Source organism: Globicephala melas, chromosome 2 (genome assembly GCF_963455315.2).
Source record: "Globicephala melas chromosome 2, mGloMel1.2, whole genome shotgun sequence".
In the NCBI taxonomy this organism is placed as follows: Eukaryota; Metazoa; Chordata; class Mammalia; order Artiodactyla; family Delphinidae; genus Globicephala; species Globicephala melas.
In genome coordinates this window covers 68,516,925-68,534,087 of record NC_083315.2, presented here as the reverse complement: position 1 = coordinate 68,534,087, position 17,163 = coordinate 68,516,925, and the positions used below count along the sequence as shown (strand labels likewise).

At 52.5% G+C, this 17,163-nt stretch overlaps 2 protein-coding genes across 8 annotated transcripts in view; both read right to left on the bottom strand.

Annotated features, from left to right (window-relative positions):
- Nucleotides 1-10,848, bottom strand: part of IGDCC3 (immunoglobulin superfamily DCC subclass member 3) — a 42,200-nt gene extending 31,352 nt beyond the window's left edge. For all 5 annotated transcript variants that reach the window (XM_060294118.1, XM_060294117.1, XM_060294116.1 and 2 more), the window contains exons 1-2: nucleotides 10,738-10,848; nucleotides 8,193-8,498 (exon numbers count right to left, since the gene is read on the bottom strand). In XM_060294118.1, coding sequence (XP_060150101.1) covers nucleotides 8,193-8,498; nucleotides 10,738-10,828 — 397 coding nt within the window. In that variant the 5' untranslated portion in view covers nucleotides 10,829-10,848. The remainder of the gene's footprint in view (nucleotides 1-8,192; nucleotides 8,499-10,737) is intronic.
- A 3,325-nt stretch (nucleotides 10,849-14,173) lies between these two features.
- IGDCC4 (immunoglobulin superfamily DCC subclass member 4) overlaps nucleotides 14,174-17,163 on the bottom strand; it is a 37,801-nt gene continuing 34,811 nt past the window's right edge. For 2 of the 3 annotated variants that reach the window (XM_060294114.1, XM_030875248.2), the window contains exon 20: nucleotides 14,174-17,108. In XM_060294114.1, coding sequence (XP_060150097.1) covers nucleotides 16,698-17,108 — 411 coding nt within the window. In that variant the 3' untranslated portion in view covers nucleotides 14,174-16,697. The remainder of the gene's footprint in view (nucleotides 17,109-17,163) is intronic. The other variant, XM_060294115.1, reaches the window with a different exon arrangement.

Here is a 17,163-nt window from a genome sequence, read left to right as displayed (position 1 = left end):
GGACCAGCTGAGCTCCAACGTGTCCCCCATAGTCTGGATGCCTGTGATTCTACTTAGAGGCTGGGAGGACCTCCAAGGTCCTAGACGAACCAGGAATTTTAGGATTCTTTTGCTGTAGCCTGCAACTCAGTGAAAGGGCTAGAACTTGGTTCTCTCTCCTCCTCCTCTCCATTTAGGTGGTCTGGTCTCCATCTGCCCACCCCAAGTCCCTGGGGCCTCTTGCTAGTCCCCCTCTCACATTCCAATGGCCTTGGGGGCAGCAGCCAGACCAGAAAGTCCAGTTCCTGCCCATTATCACTGCTCGCATCTGCACTGCAACCCAACACCAGCATTCCAGAGAGCAGCCCGGGGGCTGCCCCCACCCACCCACTGTGGTCAGTGTCCGGGCTCAGAGACAGGCCCCGAGCAGGGGCCAGTGTTCTCAGATTCCTCTCCGGGAAGGTGTGCCCCCAGGGAGACTCCGACTTGCTGGGGAGGCCCCAGACCCCTTCCTTCGGGGTCTTCTTTGAACCTCACCCTCTCAGACTCTCCTCTTCCTATCTCTTTGCTCTATGCTGAAGCCTGAGCTCACCTACGTTTGCTCCTGAAACACAGGTATCTCCCTCCAAGCGCAGCAGAGGATGGTGGACACAGGAATTGGAATTGCTACAACTGGAGAAAGAGGCAGGAGGAAGCACAGAACAATAAAGAGAGCCGGAGAGAGGAAGACGGTAGGGCCGGAGAAACGAGGACAGAGGAGTGATAAAGACAGAGACCCTAAACATGGCCTCACAGGAAGGCAGAGGTGGGGCAGAGTGTGGGAGTGTCAAAGACTGAGGAGCCCCGAGACTAAGATGCAGAGAAGAGATGGAGAGTGTGAGCTGGAGCCCTCTGCCTGAATCAGGTGGCGCTGGCCTGGATTAAGCCCATACTCCCACCCCCTCCATCTCCCTGTGGTCTGGGGTCTGGCCTGCAGTTCCTCCTTGCTCGCCCCTCTTCAGGCCCTTGCTGGGCCCCTGCCTTTCCACTTTCCCTGGGTCACAATGTCATCTGTCCAGTCACCCCTCTTTAGGAAGCCCCCGGGACTGCTCCCATCCATAGAGGTCACTCTCTTTTCTGCTCCTCCCTTGCATTTGAAGGCAGTCACAAAGGGTTAGCCTTTCTTGGAACAGGGTGAACAAAGTTGGGGGCAGGGGAAGCGAGCTCAGAAATCAAAGAACGGTCCTTTGGTGGGGAGGTGGGGGGTTTGGGGCAGGGGAGGGAGGATGGAGGATGGAGCAGCCCTGGCCAGCAGGCTCGGATTGCAGCCAGATTGCTGGCATTCGTCTAATGAGTAAGAAAACTATGGCCTAGACTCCCCAGAGGTACTATGGCCGGGCCCACATGCCCGTCATGTAAGCCCCACGCTCCACCAGTGACCTAAGGCTTTTCCTCCCTCCTCCCTCACTTCAGCTGCAGGACTTAATAGAATTATCTACCACTCCCTCTTGCCCTGCACCAGTTCTGTCCACTCTAGATCTCTAGCCTGGTCACACTGCTCAAGGGAGGAGGGATTCCCACAGGAGACTCCTTTGAGGAGAGCTGGACCCCAATCGTAAGCCCTGTGCACCTCCTTCAGCACACACCTGTATGCTCAGGTGCCCACAGAGGCCCACGTGGCAATATACACACGCACTACTGGTCTCTACATTTCTTGTTGCAACAAGGCTACGGCCAGAGATCTTAGGGAGGCATAGGTTAGTTACACAGGCTGACATTTTTGGAATCACTTGGTCCAGTTTAAACAAAGACAGCAGTGAGCTGTTTGGTTTTCCATCCTGGGTGCCCTTCTGTTCTACTTTTATTGAAGGCTGTGTTGAACAACCTTCAAGCTGCTGTGAAAAGTCTCTCTTACACACACACACACACACACACACACACACACACACACACACACACACACACACACACACACACACACACACACACACACACACACACACACACACACACACACACGGCTGCAGGGACTTTGGAGAGGAGAGGGAAAGGCAATACAAGAAGGCCAGAAGTGAAAAAGTCCTTTCTCCCTGGGGGTGGGGAGGGAATAGGGGGCTAAGGGGGGCTGGGGGCCTGTTTCATTTGCAGGCTGCAAATGCCTCTCCTATTCACCGGCCCACATTCCCAGCCAAGGCGCCCAGCCACGGACAATGCCGGAACAGGAACAGAGAAGATTTGCACATTGTGTTCAAGGGGCCAGCTGGCTGCCTGCGACAGTGGAGCCAAGGTGTGGGAACCAGAAGATTTCGACTTCCACACTCAAGTCCTGCTGGTGGGGTGAGGGGCGGCCCTCCCCCCACAGTTGGGGCCAGTGGGCCTGGGGACACAGCCTTCATCCAGCCAGGGAATAAAGTCCAAGGCAGGAGATCCCGAGGCCCAGGCATGAGGGCTACCAAGCAATTTGGACTCTGATTCGCACCCCATCTGGTGAGGAAGAGAGAGTCTCAGCTCCTCTAGATAAACACACAGCAGCCGCCACCCCATGATTTTGCTCCGAGTGTGTTATATTCCCCTGCCGATCCTCCCCGTTCACAAGCTTCTGTGCCTATGAGCTATGCTATCAATTACGAGGTAGGGAGAAACAAGAGAGAAAGCAAAAGAGAAGCTGAGAGAGACAGAGCTTTGCACCCAGAAGGCCACATGTTCATTTAGTTTTTACCAAGCTCCACAGGCAGGGGATGTGAGAAATACAAAAGGAAGAGAAGCCCCTTAGGAGCTTAAAATCTAGTTGAGGAGACAGATGGACTATCTAGCCACAAAACAGTTACTTAACAATGCAAGCAGCCCTCACTGAGAGGAGGGCTGAGCCTGAATGCCGCAGCCCACAAGTACTCCCCGCCTTAGGAGCGGGAAGAAGAAATTACTCTAAACTAAGTGGTCTTTGGGGAGGGATCGGGTAAGGGACAGAATAGACTGGGAAAAGGCTCAGGGAAGGCAGGCATGTCCCAAGGACTGACTGGATGGAAAGGAAGCCTTAATACAGTAGAGCAGAGATGAACCTTGGTCCAACTGCTCAATATTACGATGAGAAAAGCAAAGTCCAGAGAGGGTGAGTGGCTTGCCCAGAGCCACAGAGGACTCCTTGTGTCCAGGCAAGGCCCTTTCCATCACACCTCACAGCTTCTCAGGAACACCAAATGGGGTTGGTCTGTGGAGTACTGACTGGCAGGGAGAAGGCCCCGACCCTCACCCATTTGCACCTACCTCTGCGCCACAGCATACTTATGGGTGACCCGCCTGGCATGAGAGAAGGCCTTGTCATGGCCACTCACTCATCACACCGGCAGCACCTCAGCTGCAGCGCCTGCTTCCTGCTCTAATGGGTAGGCAGACGCGTGCAAGGGGCAGAGGGGAGACTTCCTCAGGGTTACTTTGGCTGAGCTGCCCCTCAAGGGGGAAAGAAAAGCTTGGGTGACAAAGGCCTCCAGGTGACAAAGTCTTCCAGGGTTACCAGCCATTGTGCCAGGAACTGCTTCCCTGCACATCCCACTGTCTACACTGAGGCCCTCCGGGGTCCCCTCACACAAGCTGTACCACCCGGCAGCTCCAGCCCAAAGTTTTCCCAACCCCCCACCCAGACCTGGTTCCACAGACCTATGCCCAGACCCTGCCCCCAGATCCACACAAGCATGGGTCTTGCTGCTGAAAGAGATTCCAGAGTAGTTGGTTCAGCTGTCCTCCCTCAGACAGGCTGAGAATGATTCAGCCTTTAGGAGTGGGTGACTGAGGGCCTGAGACGTAGGTGACTTACTGGGCTGGAGACAGCAGGGGACTAGAATTGGACTTCCACTCCTCTCACCATACTCCGCTGCCACTTTCTAGGAGTCGGGCTCACCAGTGCCTTCCTGGAACCATCACATCTAAAGGAGCTTAGAACTTCACATTTCTCACCTCTGTTACCTCCCCAGAATAATGATAGTATCTAAGGAACACTTTCTACGTACCCTGCACTGTGCTAAGTTCTTTACGCATATTCTCATAGGTCATCCTCATAGCATTCCTCCTTGCTAAGTATTATTTCCTCCAATTTAAGGATGAGGAAACTGAGACTCAGAGAGTCCAGTTACCCAAGTCCCTCCAGCTGGGGGTGTGTTTGCCTCCACAGCCCACCCTCATAACCATTGTTGGGTACCCCAATCAGGATGGCCCCAGGCTGCGGGGAAGGCATTCCTGGCTCTTTGAGAGCCCTGCCTGCACTGGAACAGGCTGGTCCTCATCCTAAATTAGCGCTCAATACCTAGCACTAACAGTAATACTTAATGAGCATTTCCTAGAGGCCAAGTCCCGTGCCAGGTGCTTTCCATCCATCACCTCATTTAATCCTCCGACGGCCCTGATAGGCTGATGGGATTACGCTCATTCTTTTCAGATGAGAGCACAAAGACTCAAGAGAATTAAAAGTAACTCTTGCTAAGGACACATCATCAGTGAGTGGCAGAGCTGGGGCTCAGACCCACCTAGGTGCGGCCCTGAAGCCCACATTCTACGGACTTCACTGTGCTGCCCACAGACCCACCCACCCCCACCAGTGATTCTGACATGGGAGGGGGCTCTCCTCCGCACCTGTGGGCCAGCACCATTGGCATCGCCTGGGATCTCGTTAGACCTGCAGAACCCCAGGCCTTGGCCTAGACCTACTGATTCACAATCTGAATTTTATCAAGATCCCCAGGTAACTCACAGGCATAGTCTGAGAAGTCCTGATCTAGATCATCTAGCTCCAGTTTCCCAAGGGGCCTGAGACCAAGAACTGAGGCCAGGAAGTGAGAGGCAGGAAATGCGGGCATCTGCCTGAGGAGAGTTGGGGGTGGGTCTCCCTCCCAATCATCCCCCCTCCTCGTAGCTAGCCCATCCCTCTTTGGAGTCATCCAGGCACACAGACCTCAACAGGTGTGAGTCAATGCATGTTCCCACTGGATCGGGTGACCCACATGCCCTTCCTGGAGCCCCTCCAGAGGGATGGCAGAGGGTCTCACAGGCCAGCCAAGCTTCAGACGATGCTCAGAGGCTTGGGAGAATCCCCAGGCCCTCCCACAAAGGGGTTAAAACAGAACAGGTTGTACTCTGGCTCCAATAATTCTACTCCTTGAGAGATTTCCCTAGAGTACTCCCTAACTGAATCTCAGCGCGGGAGAAAGCTGGGGGGCTGGGAGCGGATTCAGGCAGTCTGCTATTGCTGGCAACACGAGTGGAATCACCTTTAAATGAAGAAAAAGGTATTGCCTCCATTACCGAGTGCCTCCTCTGTGCCAGGCAAAGCATGGGGTGTGTTAGTCCTTACAACCATCCTACAAAGCAGGATTATATGCACATTTCACATAATGGTGAGGAAACTGGGCCACGGAGAGATTAACTTGTCCAGGGTCTCATCCTTAACAAGTGTCTCAATTTTCAGCCCCCAAACTATAAACACATGGAACGGCAAGGCAGAGAAACCAGACGTGCTGGAAGCACGAGTGTTCCTAGGACCCTGAGCCACTCTGTCCTAAAAAGGAGATACTTGGAACTAAAGCCCCCAAGGAATCAGCCTGTAGTCTAGCCCATCCTGGGCAGGCCATCTTTCCATGACAGCATCCGAGCCCACTGGGATGGGAGAGGGGGCATTCCCAGCCATCGGCCTCTGGCCCAGAGCTTGGATGCCCCAGCAGACCTGCCCACACTCACCTGGACCCCTAGCTGCCTCACTGGGGTAGTCCACTGGGTGGACTGTGTGTCTGTGAGAGGTGCTTAGCATACCCCCGCCCTATCAGCCCCTGTAGAGCAGGCAGGAGAATCAGGGGCTCTGGAGGGCACCTCACACCTTTTCAGAAGGCACCCTCCCATGTCACACAACATCTGCCCTGCCTGCGGGCATGCGGGCAGGGAGTTATTACCAAAGGAGAAAACCCAGGCAGCTAATCAGCTTTGGAGGTTCCTAGGGACATCAGCCTATGAAGTAAGAAAAGGGGATCCAGCCACCCGGTTGCTTGGTATCCAAGCATTCCCCATGGGGCCACGAGCCTTGTGGGGGAGAGAGGCCGCATCAGACTGCCCGTGTTTGGAGGCAAACCCCCAGCTGTCCCCAGGACCGCAAAGGATTAACCAAGCTGACCTCGCCCACTGGCCCTTCCCCCAGTCAGAGCCCACAGCTCACTTTTCTTATACTGTTAGGAGTTTAAGGAAGCCAAACATCTTGAAGGTATTACCATTTACAGAAAAGCACATTTACAATTAGCTATATGTAAACACCTGGGGATTCATCTCCCAGAATTCTAGGCTGGTGATGCAGGGGCCATCTAACTTTCAGTGTGGACACAAGCCAGGGAGCAGCTCCCTGAGAAGTCTCTTCTCTCCCGCCTGAAAATCTTCCTCGGGTCCCTACACTCCGTCCACGCTTCTCTTCCTCACACCCAGCCATCTGCTCAGAAGCTGCACCAGCCTTCCCCTACACCGCCAGGAGGACCGGGGGATGAGGGGTCGCTGAGCCAGAAGTGATTCAGTCTCAAGGTCCAGGGCTGCCTCCCAGAGAGCTCCATATGGGGGCTTGGATGAGCCTTCCTTAGAACAAAGGGGCATCTTAAACCCAACTAGAGGGCTCCTGCCTCAGAATGATTCATCACTCACCAGCCGTTCAGAGCAACTGTGCAAATGCCCTCAGAGCCAGGAAGAAACTTGTCAGCGATCAGATGGGGAAGAGGCAGCGTGCCACAGGAGCTAAGTGGGACTGTGCAGGGTTCAGAATACCTAGACTGCAGTCCTGGCTCCTCTGCTCACCAGAATGTCACAGATCCCCCTAAATCTCAGTTTTTCCATCTGTAAAAGAGGGATGATAACTGCCTATCTTCCAGTGTCATCACGATGACTAAATGAGATCATTCATGTAAAGCACTTAGGCAGGGAGCCCAGTATGCAGCACCTGCTTTATAAGTATTAGCTAAAATGATTACCAACCAAAGTTAAAGCAACCCCTTTAAGGGACACCCCCCCACACACACATACACAGAAGCATAGAGATATGGGATGGAGAACATTTTCCACTTGGCAAAACTTTTGCCCTTCCTCAAGAGCAGTGGTTCTCAACCATGACCACCCACCCTCACAGCCTGCCACCTTCCCAAGATACATAAATAATTTTGGTTTATGTAAAGATTCATTGTTTTGTAACAATGAGTGTATACAGATTAAACAACAACAACAGACTTTTTGCAGGAGAGGGCAGTAAAGCACAGCCATCATTTCATCACCACAATTACTGGTGGCCCAACAGCACAAGCAAAGCACAAGTCTAGAGCTGAAACACCTCTTCTCTCCCAATCTAAAAAGCACACCAAATATCAAGTCACCACAATGTACACTTTAAAAATCTCATAATTTTATTGTCAATTACACCTCAATAAAGCTGAAATTTTTTAAAAAGTACACCAGCATGAAGGTGAGTGGGAGTAATGTCATCGTTGTGTTAACCCTGAAATTATTCTATCATATTTTTTGTAAAGCAAATTGTTGACAAGCTTCAGAATGTCATCACCGGTACAGTGAGGTTTTATTCTACCCAAAAGGTTTGAAAGTCAGCACGTAATGAAAAATTGCATGTAACCAAAATTACCCTTCAAAAATCTCTTAAAGGGCTTCCCTGGTGGCACAGTGGTTGAGAGTCCGCCTGCCGGTGCAGGGGACGCGGGTTCGTGCCCGGAAGATCCCACATGCCGCGGAGCGGCTGGGCCCGTGAGCCATGGCCGCTGAGCCTGCGCGTGCGGAGCCTGTACTCCGCAATGGGGAGAGGCCACAGCAGTGAGAGGCCCGCGTGCCGCAAAGGAAAAAAAAAAAAAACATCTCTTAAATTACCTCCAAAGTATGACAACTGTTTATATTTAAACACAAAAATCATACTCAATAGACTGGGATGCTCACAATATACAGGCATATGGAAACTAAGACACACTGATCCAAGAACTGGATAAAGCTTGCTGTCTCTCTCTCCCTCTTCCCACAACAGTGTCTGGCTACATTCTTGTCAAATTGCATTCCAATCAGTTAAATGAGTATAAGATATAATTCCACCACTGCAAATTACTGCTATGCCCCTCTCAACTGACCCATGCTGAGAAATTCGGGTTCCAGAAGCTGCATAAGATGGAACTGCTCCCTCTATCCCCCCAGGGCCTGGAAAAAAAAAAGTAAGGGCACCCACTTACTTGCAGCCTGGATTCGAGCCTTCCGGCTGACCACCAGCCCAAAGCGGTTCTGAGCCACACACTCATAGTCCCCCTCGTCTGAAGGGCTGCCTCCTCCATCCAGCAGGAAGTGGCGGATCATCAACGACCCATTGGCCAGCACGGTGGAGTGGGTACTCTCGGGCAGCTCCACCCCATTCTTCCTCCAGGTGATTCGCACTGGAGGGGTCCCCTCCACCTTGCAGCCCAGCACTACAGGCTGCCCAGGGACTGCAACATCATCGCTTGGCTCCACAGCAAACGCCAGTTCGGCGGAGTGGCCGAGACCTGCATCAGGCGGGGGAGATGAGAGGAAAAGGAGAGGTTAGTGTGGAATGAGCAGACACAGGTGTTCCAAGTTCTCTGGATCTGTGTCCCCATCATTCTGTGATGTTAATAGGAATCTCTATTAATATATAGACCTTTGTGCATCTCATGCAGTATAGTTACTTAATCAACAGACCATCTCAGAGAAATGGATATTGTTTCTACCATCTTTTTTTTATTTGTATCTTTTACAGAAAAGGAAACTGAAACCCAGAGATGTTAAGCAACTTGTTGGAGGCCTCAGAGTTAACAGCTGCAAATCTGGGCTCTAAAAGCAACACTGATTCCAATGCAGCCGCTGCCACTTCTGTGGTCACCCTGGTTAAGCACTGAAGCCTCACAGACTTTCAGGGTGTGACCTCAGGTAAAGTATTCAGCCTCTCCGGGCTTCTCGGTCCTCGTCTGTTTAAATCAGGAACAACAATATGGCTTGCGTTGTAGGGTTGTTAAATATGACTACCAGACTCAAAGGCACTGCACTATGAAAAGTTAAAATTTCTAAACAAATATAAAGTGAGATAGTAATAAATCACTGCTTCATTTTGCTGGCAAAACCATCTGAGGCCTGGTCCGATGCCTGGCAGGGAGAAAGGTGTGTGGGCCCAGTACCAGGTACAGGCTAGGCGATGGTCCAGCTCCACTGCCCCACCCCTAGGATGCTCTGGGTTTTGGTTGCTTTTCTTGTTTTGCCTTTGTCATAGGAGGATGAGGGATACCAAACATCTACTCAGATTTCCCAAAATTTAGAAAGAGGGAGGTTCCTAGAACCTTTACTCCCAGCAACCTCTTCCCTCCTGCAGAAGAGGAAAGAACTGGAAGAGGAGGTGAAAGAAGAGAAGGGAGGAGGGTGGTCAGGGAATCAGAAGAAGCCAGAGAGGAAGGACAAGAGCTCCAATCCCAGGCATGATGCCGAGTCTCCGACTTCTCAAGCGAGCAACTTACCAGACCAGTTACAACTTCACTCCAGGAGGAATGAACCCACCTGGGCTGAAAAGGCATCCACAGACCCCTCCTCACATTTCCAGGGAACTAGCGATCCGGGAGCTGGCCCGTCCCTAACAGACCAGCGCCCTCCCTGGCTGGGGGGAGATGGGGCGGCGGGTGGGGAGAAAGAAGGAGGAAGGCTGGGGTTAGGGGCGTTTCCCCCACCCTCAGGGATAGGTAATTCGTATTTTAAGACATTTGAGGGTCACGCCCCTTCAAATCTCTACCCATCTTTACCAGGAACTGCGTTTCAGCAGCCTCAGTTCCCCACCCCAAGCCCAGTACAGCAACTGGGGAATAAAGTTTCTCCTAGAGGCGGCCGCGATACTCCGCTTCTCCGAGCTAAGAGGGGAGAGGATACTGCCCAGAGGAGTGTCTGTTGAGAACTTGGGGTGGGAGGGGAAGGGACTAGATTTGCGCCCCTCTCCCGTGAGATGGGCCCGTTACAGCCACTGAGGGAACAGGATGGTGGTGACGGAGCTCCGGGCGGCAAAGCCGGCAAACCCCGAGCTCTGCGTGTGCACCCTCCGGGTCAGGGCGGGCACGTGAGCATCCCCACCGTTCGCTAGCCCTCGGTCGGCTTCTCTCCCCTCTTCCTCAGCTCGCGGGGTGTCTCTCGGGTTTCTCCCTCCCCACGCGCGGCCCGCCGGGAATCTTCCTCCTCCTCGTCCTCTCCCTCGCACTCCGCGTCCCAGTCCCGGCTCCAAATCCACGACGTGCTCTCCGCCCAGCGCAGCCCGCTCGGTCCCGGCCTCCGCCCCCGGGGTCTGCCGTCTGCTGCCTCGGCCGCCTCGGGCCACTCTGTGCCCACCCCTGGGCTCCAAGCACCCCAGCGCGCCCCCTCGGACGGGCCTCAGCCCTGTGGTCTCCCATGGCTCGTTTCCCCCTCTCCCCAACTCCAGCCTGCCCGCCGAGCTCCTGCTTTGCCGCGCTCCTTGCTCCTCAGTCCGGGCTCAGGCACTGCCCTGAGTCCTGGAGACGCAGCGGACGGAATGCCGGTCTCTCTTCGGGGGGCTCCATCCTCAGCATTCCCCTGCCGCCCCCGGCAACCCGGCCTCAGCGCCCCGTCCCGTTCGTCTCCCCTTCTCGGGCAAGTCCCTCCGACCCGCAGGTCCGCGCCGCTCTCCCCGGGTCCGCCCCTCGCGCCCGCTTACTCCCTTCTCGCCCTTCCCGGGGCTCGGTCCTCAGCCGCCGGCTCGCGGGCGCCCTAGCTCACCGTCGCTCGGTGCGGGCAGCAGCAGCAACAGCAGCAGAGGCAGCAGGAGCCGGGGCCGGCAGCGCGGGGGCGCGGCGCGCGGAGCAGCCATGGGGCTCGCGGTCCGCTCGGCTCGGCTACGCGCGGCTCTGGGGCCTCTCGCGGCTCACAGCGTCCCGCGGGGCCGGCGCCGGGGCCGAGGCCGGGGCTCCGGCCGGGGCCGAGCCCGGGCGGCTGGGGGCTGGGGCCACATGCCTGCCTAGGAGCGCCGGGGGCGCAGGGGGAGCGCGGCCGCTTGCGCCATCTTGCACCCACCCCGGCGATCTGTCAGCCTCGCCCGGGGTGCGCGCTCCGCACTCGCACCGCCCGCGCCCGCCCCTCCCTCTTCCCGCCGCCTGCCGCCCCCCCTTCCCTCCCCTCCCGGTCCCCTCCCCCAGCCCCCTCTCCCCGGAGGCCCGGTCTGGGGAACAAAAGAGCCGGCGAGCGCTTTAAGCGGCCGGACATTCCCGGCTGCGCGGCGGACGCGCCCCCTGCGCTTTGAACTGGGGCCGGAGCGGCGGGCGCCGTCCTGAGCTGCAGCCCCGTACCCCTCCCCCGCGGACCAGCCCCAGACTTGGGGGCGACTGGGGAAGTGGAGACCCAGCGGACCGCCGAATGGGTCTGGGCTGCGGAGAAACCCGCAAAGCTGCGGGATTCCCTCTGACCCACTCTTTCTGCTGCGCCCTCCTGCACCGTGTCCAAGTCTATATTGTCGAGATAATTCCCTAAAAGCTGCACACAAAGTTGTCAAAGATTCGGTTTTCCTTTGGTTTCCGGTCCTTCCAGCCAAAGGCTAGGACGTTTAGCTGCAAGACTGGCCTCTTCAGACTGAAGAGTTCTGCCGCTTGGGTGGACAGAGGTAGGAGAAGTGGGAAGGCAGCTTCATCCCAGGCCCTGGGAGAGCGGAACCAACAGGACAATGAGAACACTTAAGTGACCCGGTTCCGATGTTCTGCCCGCTGTTTAGACCCGCAAACCCAGGCAGTCACTCTTGGAACTCATCTGAGAGATAATCATATCTCCCCTGCTCACTCATAGGGAAATTTAAAGGACACAGGTCATGACAAATAGCCTGGTAACTGGGAAAGCATATTGAAAGTTAAAATTCCCAGTAACATTTCTACGCCACAAAGAAGACTCAAGGTTTCATGTCAGAGAACATAAAAGGAGACAGCATCAGTCTCGGGTAAGAAGTGTTATGGAAGATAGGCATGCCTCTTAGGAGATACATCCCCATGCGGGCCCTCAGAGATCTTCAGTCTCGGCCACTCACTATTAAATGATCTTCTGTTGAGTCCAGCATGATGTGCTAGTCCATCAAAATTACTGAGCATCTACTAAGTTCAAGGAGAAGGAGGCTTAAAGAGAGTAGTCTCTGCCTCACTCAGCTATTGGCATTGGACTGGTCTGGGAGAGGAGTAATTACATCTCTCTTTCGATACCAACTCCGGAATCTTGGAGCAGGAATGTTAACCATATATAAAACTAACTTTGGTGCAGATGAGTAAAGAAAAGGCCTCCAGAAATCAGATAAGTTTACTAGTGATGGGGTTTGTGCAGCCCAGGGACTCCTTACTCTGTAGTAGCAACTGGAAGGTGAGCTTGAGAGGCAGGACTTGAGACACACGAGCAAGCAGTAGGAGGCAATGGAGAAATTCAGGGTCGGGCACACTCCGAAGCTCCAAACCAATCTCATTATAAGGAAGGGCAGGAATGATGAGCTTCCATTGGCCATAGGAAAGGGAGGGGAGGGGGGGCCCTCCCGTGGGCCCAAAGTCCTGGAACTCCCTCCTGCAGGGCTTGAATTCTCAACAACCCCTTCTTGGCTTGTCCTAGACTCAGGAGAGGTCAAATTGGTGTCCTGGGATGCTGTCATTTTAAATTCATTTTGACAAGTGTTTAATTCTTCTTTATCACAACGCTTGCTCTGAGAGTGATATGCAAATAATGGCTATTCTCCTGCATGCAAAATGTGCAGTATCTCTCCCTATGATCTGTCAATTAACTTGGGGCTGGCTCACTAGCCACTTTGGGGGTGGTCCTGGGCAGGGCAGCCTCTGGCTCTTGGTTCCCTGCAGTAGAAAAGCAACCACACTCCAGGCACTGTAAAGATCTTAACAGAGCAGCTGCCAGCTGTGATCCTGAGATGTGTGTGGGGTGTAAGTGTGGAGTTTGGTGTGTGACTATTGTGCTTAGGTTTGAGTTAATGGACACAAGGGTGTTTGTGAAGGTGACAGTGCATGTAGGATGGGTCTCTGAGCTTGTAGGCACAGTGCCCACATGTGTGAACATGCAGCCATGGGCAATTCTGAAGACCAGAGTTAACAAAGAAGAGTTGTTGAGCCCAAATCTCCGGAGTTGGTGGTTCACTCCTCCCTTGCACCCAGGAAAGTTAAAAAATGTGTGTCCAGATGCAAAGAGATCCCCGAAGAGCCTAAAAGAGTGTCATCAAAGAAAGCATCTTTCCTAGGTTTAGGTGCTTTTCTGAAGTGCCTGTTGAGGTAGGGAGATGGTTCAGTTCGTTTTTGGTTTTGTTTTTTTGGTGGGGAGGGTTCCTATCCTAGGATTCTGAGTAACCCGTTCTCTTTTAAAATTTTATTTTATTGAAGTATACTTGATGTACAATACAGGGATTCATAATTTTTAAAGGTTATACTCCATTTATAGTTATAAAATAACTATATTCCCTGTGTTGCACCATATATCCTTGTAGCTTATTTTATACCTAGCAGTTTGTACCTGTTAACCCCCGACCCCTATCTTGCCCCTTCCGCTTCCTCTCCCCACTGGTAACTTCTAGTTTACTCTCTATGTCTAATGGGTCTGTTTCTGTTTTGTTATATTCATTTGTTTACTTTTTAGATTCCACATAGGTGATATCATACGGTATTTGTCTTTCCCTGACTTATTTCACTTAGCATGATATCCTCCAAGTCCATCCATGTTGCTGCAAATGGCAGAATTTCATTCTCTTTTATGGCTGAGCAGTATTCCATTGTATATATTTACCGCATCTTCTTTATCCATTCCTCTGTTGATGAAACACGTTGCTTCCGTATCTTGGCAATTGTAAATAATGCTGCTATGAACAGTAGGGTGCATGTATCTTTTCAACTTAGCGTTTTTGTTTTTGTTTGGATATATACCCAGGAGTGGGATTGCTGGGTCATATGGTAGTTCTATTTTTAGTTTCGTGAGAAACCTCCATACTGATTTCCACAGTGGCTGTACCAATTTACATTCCCATCAGCAATGTACAAGGGTTACCTTTTTTTCAGAGATAGATCCGTTCTTTCTTATAACCACCTGCTCTTTCCCTCAAAAACCAACATTTCCCATCCTGGTAGGAAATACATTCTCTCGTGCAGAAAGGCTGAGGAAATTCTAGTCATCTGGTTCCAAAAGAGAACATTTTTGGAAAATAGTTTATTAACTCATTATAGGGACAGATACATGATCAATGCCTTGGCTTAACACTAAAGAATATCATACTTGTAAGGAGAGAAAAAAACACTGGAAAAATCATTAAATAATACAGCAAAACTACAGACAAATAAATGAGCAGGTACCGATTACACTTGTCATGCATCAAGAAAAGGTTTTTAAATGAGACTCAAAAACCGTAAGGCATCAATGGTTGATGACAAAGGGATTAATACCCTGTAAAAGGCCAATGGACTCTTTTCTAATAAAAATGCTGTTGCAAAGACACAAGCCTAACACTTCCAAATTACCCAGAGCCCAAATCATATATAATGCTAGTGAGTAATGGCCACTTTCTTATCAACTGTGAGTTATAGGCAGATACCAGATTTATTACTTATTTGCTTTTGAGAAACAATTTTCCACCCAACCTAATGGGTTATAAATTGTCTCATTTGCAGCTATTTAATTTAAACCAGAACCTTACTGCCTGTTAAACAAGAACATGAAAAATGACTATGTGGTGTAATGCTAAGAGCCTACTGTTAAAACAGCCATTTAATTCAGGGCAGTTTTTTTTTTTTTTTTCCTTTAGAAAATAAAAAAATCAAACCAGCAAAATAAAATGAGGCTTTTGACCTTCAGAGCAGTGATGAAACATATACAGTAGTGTTAGCCACAGCAACGCTGAATGCTACAGAAATAGTACAAGTGACAATTCTGTCCTAATGAGATACAAAACCAACATTAATAATCTTTAGTGTTATCATAGGCTGCCTGAAGGAGGGGGAGGAGGAGGAAATGTAGGTGCGGATGTCAAACGTGAGTGACACCCGAGTGTAATAAACACAGATGCTGAAAGGGTCTGAGAAAGCTGCAACTCCGCTGAGAGACATTTCGCCATTTAAAAAAAAAAAGGAAAGATAGACTGGTTATTTCTAATTTGGCCCAGAAGCCAGAGTTAACCCTTGATGTGCTGCTCAGTTAGAAAAGATGAATGCAGGGAGAAAAGACCACATACTTGATGCTCCTATGAGAGGCTGAGGTGCAAAATCAAATAAATGACCTTGTTTTCTCTCCACAGGAAACAGAAGTCAAGCTTGTCCCTGTGTGGTAGGTCAACAGAAAATGACTTCAGGATTGAATTTAAAGAAAAGACAAAATGAAAAGAGCCCATCACCCTTGTCCTGTGTGAAGCCCTCCCTTCCAGCACTGCAAGAGGATGAGATTCCTTCCACCTCCATGCTGTCAGCTCATGTTCAAGGTGCACAGGGTGGGAAGCGGTGGGGCCATGGAACTCCATCCCCTTCTACCCTTCTACTTTCAACTGGCAAGGAAGGTCCCCAAACCCCTCTGTCCAGCAAATCTGCCTGCCTGCCTAGAAGGGAGGGAGTAATTTTACCCCAAGCTTCTGGGTCGTGTTCCCCTTTCCTTGTCTCAAAAACCCCCTTGTATGACTTGCATTTATCCCCTCCAAGGAGAACCCTCCGATCTCAATCACAGGCAGAAAGATGCAAGGGAAGCTGAAAGGTCTTTTCCAAACTGCACTGGGGGTAGGCAGTTTGCCTGGGGAGGGGGCCTATGGAGGCACAGATGGGAAGGGGGTGGGAGGATGATGGCTGAAGTGGATGGCAGACACAGGAGTCACGCTCTGGCCTTGAACAGACATGAGGTAGTCATGTTGTTAGGGGAGGATGCAGAGATTGAACCCAGGCAGGAGAACCACATGACACAGTGTGGGAGAGGTGGGAGAGACAGCAGAGACAGACGGAAAGAGGAGACAGAGAAAGCGCAGAGAGTAAAGGAAAGGGTATCAGGGAGGAAGAGAAGGGCGCTAGGATTGGGAGAGCAGGGCGACTGGGAGACAGACACTAGAGGAGTGAGTGGGGAGAAAGGAGGGGAGAGCAAGAGAAAGCAGATTTTCAAAACCAGGCACTTCCCCAATTACAACACTAGATGCAGAGCTGCTCTGAGGGGAGCCAGAGTCACCCTCTCAATTTGGGCACTGGGGACATGGCAGAGGTGATGCAGCTAAAGCGTTAGGCATTCAGAGCCTGCTTGCACTCAGCCCAGCCAGACAGGAAGTGGGCTGGGGCTGTCTCTGTCAGACAGGGCACTGGAGACACTCTCAGAGTGTGTAATAAAAGGCTGGGTGACGGAGGTGGGGGCCCACAGGGCTGGGCACTGTCCTGACCTGGAGGACGGAGTAGGCCGTAGTGACCACTGCCCGGGCCAAGGTTTCCCAGCTCACCAACCAGCACACGCACACGTGCTTCACACGTGTACAGCACGTATAGCTGTGCTTCACGCGTCTCTCGCCTACCACACGTGTCACAGAGCATGGGTGGGGAAGAGTGAACAACCCACTTCTTCCTCTCCCCTGAGCCAGAGCACCCTAGGAGGCTCCAAAGGGCTTGATGATGGTCAGTACCTGCAGGCAGACACGTGTACATGTGTGGCCACCCGTGTCATGTCCCATGATCCGTACCAGCCTGCCCCCAACTGTGCCCTCGAGGGAGCTAAGCAGAGGAGGAGACTGGGGCTCTGGGCAGGCCTGGGCTGGCTGCTGGAGGGCAGGGGGCCTTTGGCTGGCAGCTGTTCCCCGGGGCCTCCTGCAGAGCCTCACTGGGCTGGAGATCCGGGTAGGGGCAAGAAGCACTGGCTGCCTCTGGCAGGCAGGTAAGTCTGTCTGGCCCAGGGCTTGCCTGCTCGCACCCTCCCAGCTCCCTGTCCAGCCAGTCTGCCCCTTGCCTGAGATTCATAACACCCAAAGTGAGGTCAGCAGCCTCTGAAGGCAGCGGATCCTCGGGTTCCGGGTCTTGGAGGTGGAGGTCAGGGTTCCCTTTGGATGCACTAAAGTCAGAGTGGACAATGACCTCGGCCTCCACCTGGTTCCTGCAGGCTGGGGGCGGCTTCTTCCTCCCATTGCCCTGGTCAGAGAAGAGAACACAAAACCATCACTGAGAGTGACCATCAGAAGGACGG